This window comes from Microtus ochrogaster, unplaced genomic scaffold, assembly GCF_000317375.1.
Source record: "Microtus ochrogaster isolate Prairie Vole_2 unplaced genomic scaffold, MicOch1.0 UNK131, whole genome shotgun sequence".
Lineage (NCBI taxonomy): Eukaryota > Metazoa > Chordata > Mammalia > Rodentia > Cricetidae > Microtus > Microtus ochrogaster.
Window position 1 is genome coordinate 436405 of NW_004949229.1, and position 6056 is coordinate 442460.

General features: G+C 37.1%; 1 protein-coding gene across 4 annotated transcripts in view; it reads right to left on the reverse strand.

Moving 5' to 3' along the window:
- Klhl15 (kelch like family member 15) overlaps nt 1-6056 on the reverse strand; it is a 48215-nt gene that overhangs the window by 24804 nt on the left and 17355 nt on the right. For all 4 annotated transcript variants that reach the window (XM_005371850.3, XM_026778378.1, XM_026778377.1 and 1 more), the window contains one exon: nt 2417-3128. In XM_005371850.3, the coding sequence (XP_005371907.1) occupies nt 2417-3121 (705 nt within the window). In that variant the 5' untranslated portion in view covers nt 3122-3128. The remainder of the gene's footprint in view (nt 1-2416; nt 3129-6056) is intronic.

The window sequence follows — 6056 nt, forward strand, 5'->3', positions numbered from 1 at the left end:
GGGAGGCAGAGGCAGGAAGATCTCTATGAGTTCAAGGCCAGCCTGGTCTACAGAGTTAGTTCCAGGACAGGCTCCAAAGCTCCATAGAGAAACCCTGTCTCGAAAAACCCAAAATAATAAATGGCCTTTAGCAGGGCAGTGGTGACGCTCGCCTTTAATTCCAGAATGCAGGAGTGAGGCAGAGGCAGGTAAATCTCTGTGAGTTAGAGGCCAGCCTGATCTACAGAGTAAGTTCCAGGACATCCAGGGCTACACAGAGAAACTATCTCGAAAAACCAAAAAGCAAAACAAAACAAAAAAACAGGCCTTGTTTGGGACTTGCAAGAAAAATACATGGATACTATTTTCAAGGAGATTAAAATATAAAATTCATGTCTAAATTCTTTGTTTTGAGACAGGGTCTCTCTATAGCTGGCCTCTGCCTAAGTGCTGGGATCAAAGGTGTATGCCACCATGCCAAACCATATCTAATATGTATTTGCCAACCAAATTCTCCCTAATAGTTTGTTTTTCAAGTTATATTTCTAGAGATAAGGCCTCTAATCTGCATAATTGAAGTGCATCTCAACATTTAAAAAGTCATAGATTGTTTTAATAAATCTCACACACTATTAAGGCAATCTTACTAGTATTATTCAAGTGAAAGATTTTTGTATTACAAAAAAATGAAAAATTTCTTCTCAACTGGGTCTTAAATTTACCTAAGAAAGTAATTTCAGAAAGAAGCCTTAATAATATTTTTAGCGTGAAAAAAACCACACACTTAGCCAATGGTGATAACCATTGTTATGTGATAGGTGCAAAAGGAAATCAGCAAGTTCAATTGCTAGACAACCTACCCAACACTATATTTTAGCCACTATAACAATTGCCTACTTTGAAAACTGATCATTGAAATGCAGACTAGTCTAGCAGCTCAGCATTTACAAATCATTAACTGCTCTCAGTTAACCATTATTCTGTCCCACAAGAGATGAAATTTTATTTTCTATTTCAGAAATACTTTCTACTTCAATCTCTAATTAAAATGCAGGGAGTAGGGGGCTCTGTTTTAGTAGTGAAAAAGCATCCTCATTTAATGTATAAAGACAAAACATGAATCCCCAGGGAAAGAGAGCAATAAAAACAATAGTAAAGGTAGAAAAAAAATCAAAACATAAGCAGCAAATGGTTTACATAGTTGATGTGGAGCTGGTTCTTACTGAACAAAAGCAAGTATATTCTTTAGTTTCAATTATTTCTGCCATATTAATACATTCTAAGAATAAAGATAAAATTCCATAAAATTCTCTATTAAAGATAATAACATTTCTACAAGAGCTAGTTCCAGGACAGGAACCAAAAAGCTACGGAGAAACCCTGTCTCGAAAAAAAAAAAAAAGATAATGACATTTCATAGCAGTTCAGAAGGGAAAAAAGAAAAACATGCCAGTCTGCTGAGTGTTATACAAAGGCACGAATTTGTTTATTTTTCAAATGGCATAAACAAACTTCCTTTTCAGAGATTATATTTTTCCACATGATCTGTTAGCAGCTAAAGCTGAGTATTTTAACATGAAGGGTATCTGTCAAAGTTTTGTGTGCTTTCTAGAAAGGAAAGATGCAAGAGGTAAACATAGCCCCAGAGGTAACCAAGTGATTAGAAACCAATTAAGTTAGGCAATTACTGAAGCTGCTCTCTCTCCTTTGGGCAAGAATGGATCACAAGTGAGACTCTGATATAAAAATGAAGATGCTTACAAAAAAAGGCCAAGACTGTTTTAGAGAAAGTATTTTAAAATAGAATTATTTACATGTTAAAATGTACACATGGATGCTTGATGAATATACATAGAGGATTTATGGTCTACTAATTTGGAAATGTCAAAATGTTTTTAGGCATATATACTATTTTCAGGGATAAATTTAGTTAGTATTCAACAGTGAAATGGGGAACAGAAATAAGTAAGACTATGGAAGACAATCACTCTGTGGCCTATTGGTCATCAAGAGCTATTTATATGTGCCCTTACTGCATTTTAAATAACAAAATGCATTTAATGTATATGTACCATGTAGAATTGTAACTGCCCCCAATGTCAATTCTAGCATGGATTATTTATATTAACTTTAAAAATCTTTACCCAGTTTATATTATAAAAAGCTAAAGCAAATTTGTAATATTTGTATCACATTGTAAGCCAACCTTAAAAGTACTTCAAACGTGGAACTATTCTACTACCTACCTGGTTCACCCTTCACTCACAAAATGTATTTTAAAAACAACTAAATACATAAGCTATAACAAAGTCAGCTTCTTACATATAAAATATTTTTATAAAACTACTTTGACTCCTAACCAACTCTGGGAATCTCATCTATAACAACATCTTTAACTAAATGAGGAGTCCTGTCTACTGTTTTCAAATGCACCAACCTTCTCAAAAATGCTGGATGGAGTCATCAAACAAAACCTGATGTTCTGAATGATGGTATCTGTATGTCTCCATCGTCGTCTATCATGTCTCAGCCAAGACTGCACAGCCTCATACAGCTCAATTTCTGGAAACCTGCTCAGATGATCATTATCCAGATAAGACATGAGCTTCTCAAAGCTCAGATAGGACAGGAAGTCAGGCCTGGACATGAGTGGCACAAAGTTGTCTAGCAGAAAAGCGTCCAGCTTCTCCCTGACTCCCTCGATGTTAACACCGAAATCATCTAAGAGTCTCATAATTTCTGCACAATTTTCTAAGCAGATTTTGGCTAATAGGAAAGAACAGCAGAACTTCACCACTTCAATAAGCTGAACATACATTGCCGCCTGAAGGATTTCATGAACAGTATTCATACTCAGTTCTATAGTTCCATAATACATAAACTGAAGAACGTGGCTGAAACCGGTAGCTGTTAGACCTTTTAAATGAATTTTGTTCTGATCTCGTTCCCTCATGTCTGCAGTGAACATAATTCTGAAGTAATCACTTTGGGTGGCCAAGAGTGCTTTATGGGCCTGGAACTGATGATCTTCAATAACAAGAGTGACATCGAGAAGTAATCCCTCCTCATACAGTGCTCTGAACCCAGCAGAGACACTGGTGTCATGGAGAGAAGAACAGAAACCTTCCACGTCCCCTGCCATGAATCACCTGGAAAAAAGTAATTAAAGAAAATGGTATTAATCATGACAATGCATTCAGAAGGTATTAAGAGCTGTAACAGTTTTTACAATATCTTAGGTCTACTGGAACAGTCTCAAAAGTGTACAAACCCTTAGAGAGAAAGCAATCTTCTATGAAAGCTTCCAAGCTAATACTTTTGGGTTCCTACCTGGGGAAGAGACTCTATTAAAGATTAATCAATCAAGCAACAGTAACCTATTAACTTACAAACAACACACACCCATCTGACTTACTTTACATAATCCATCAAATATACACATGTTCCAAAATTAGGAATACAAAAGATTTCATATGCAAGTAAGTAGTTAAGCAAAAAAAAAAAAAAACAGAAAATAAATTATATCCAGAAAAAAAACAAACTTGAAAATTCCTAGAAATTCACCCAAAGAAAGTAATTAGATAAACATGCCAAGTTGTAGAGATAAAATTCTTCTTCCTAGGATTTATAATAAACTATTATAAAGTATCTGGCACAGTAACATGCATTTGCAGTTATAGCTCCTAAAGAGGCTGGAAGAAAAACATCACTCGAATCCAGAGTTCCAGGCCAGCCTGGGCATGATGATGAAAGGAGAAAAGGAGAAGGGAGAGGAGTGGAAGAACAGAGGGAGAGTAATAAACAAAGCTTGCTGAAAATTCAAAGTCAGCCTGAGTTACACAGCAAGTTCCAGACCAGCTCCTGTCTTGAGCTACAAAGACAGACCGTCCTTGTCAACAAAAAATACACAAAAGCTTGACACTTGTGGGACATGTGGCACTCGGGAAACAGAGGCATTAAGTTCTGGCCAGCTAGGGGTACATAACAAGATACTATGTAAAACAAAAACAAGTCTGACAACAGATTAGTAAATAAATATGGTACAGTCTTATGGTAGATTACTTTAACAGATAAGAGTGGTGGTAGAAATCTGCTTATTCTGACAAAGGATGTTTATTAGCTGCTACCACGATAACTGAGTATAGCTTCAAAAATAAAATATATATGTATTTGTTCAGATGAGGAAAAAGTCTGGAAGAACATATACTAAAATGATGAACCTAGGTAGTAAGTTTTAAGAGACATTTTTCTTCTATACTTACCTTATTAACCTCATTTTAAAAACAGATGAATGCTTTTATATCTAAAATATATAATTTTTAAAGGAAACAAATTTCCACATAGATAAGAAATAAACCCAGGCATGGTGGTGAATGTCTTTATTCCCAGCACTTGGAAGGCAGACAGAGGCAGGTGGATCTCTGTGAGTTCAAGGGCAGCTACAGAGTGAGACCTAGTCTATAAAATGAGTTCCAGGACAGCTAGGGATGCTACTCAGAGGAAAGGAAATCTCAAAGAAAGGGAGGAAGGTAGGGAGGGAGGGAAAAAAATTAAGCTAACACGATACAATTAAAATCAGATATGAGGTAGAGGCTGGGATTAATCCCAACACTCAAGGAAGTAGAGGCAGGTGGATCTTAATTCAAGATCAGTCATGCCTACACATCAACTTCCAAACTATCCAGAGCTACACAATGAGACTTTGTCTCAAAACACAAGAAAAAACCAAATTTGATCTATGGCAAGAGGCATAGCTTAGAGGTAGAGTGCATATTTAATATGCAAGCCCTGGGGGCTGGAGAGATGGCTCAGTGGTTAAGAGCATTGCCTGCTCTTCCAAAGGTCCTGAGTTCAATTCCCGGCAACCACATGGTGGCTCACAACCATCTGTAATGAGGTCTGGTGCCGTCTTCTGGCCTGCACGCATACACACAGACAGAATATTGTATACATAATAAATAAATATTTTAAAAAAAACAATTAAAAAAAAAAAAAAAAAAAAAAATATGCAAGCCCTGGGTTCAATTCCAAGTATTACAAAAATATAAATAAGAAAAATAAACTAGGTCCAAGCAAAAAGTAAATTTAGTCGATTCTGATTATGAACTGAAGTAATTTTCTTCTTCCCACTAGCATCCACCTCATGTTCTTTGCATGCTCACATAGCTCCTAGCTTCCTCTCTAAGGATTTCTCCATTCGTAAATGCCCTTACAATTCCTTCCACTGTGCCCTGTAGAACCTTGCTTAATTACACATAAACTTCCTTACATGCACATGTTGGTCCAAAGTTCCTTCTCCATCCTTATTGAAATATTTTTCCTCAAATTCCCACCTTCCAGACATCATGCTTCTATTCCCACCTTCACCCATCTTATTAAAAATACTCTTCCAAGGCATACAGATATTTTTAATCCTTTCCTTAACTTCCTACCATCCTTTTCCTAAATAAAACTCAGAATTTTTTTTATAATATAAAAATCCATCCTCTGTTATCTCTTATTACACACCTCTTGATCAATCACTTTCCCACATAACTGGCACCTCGCTGAGTTATATGTACCTATTTAGCATTCATAAAAGACAATCCACACAAAAACTGAGTCATAGTTCCTCCAAATATTCCTTAACTTCTATATACCCTCCCTTATTCCATTGCAAATCCTTAAGATGTGCCCTTATCCAGAACTACTACATATCTGAAATCCAAACTATCAACTTCCTAATTAACACTGCTCCTTTTAAAGAAAGAAACCTGAGGCAGGCGGTGGTAGCGCGCGCCTTTAATCCCAGTACTCCCGGAGGCAGAGGCAGGAAGATCTCTGTGAGTTCCAGACCAGCCTGGTGTACAGGAGCTAGTTCCAGGACAGCTAAGGCTGTTACACAGCGAAACCCTGTCTCGGGGGGGGAGGGGGAGGCCAGGTGATGGTGGTGCACGACTTTAGTCCCAGCACTTGCGAGGCAGAGGCAGGTGGATCTCTGTGAGTTCGAAGCCAGCCTGGTCTACAAGAGCTAGTTCCAGAACAGGTTCCAAAAGCCACAGAGAAACCCTGTTTCAAAAAAAAAAAGAAAAGAGAGA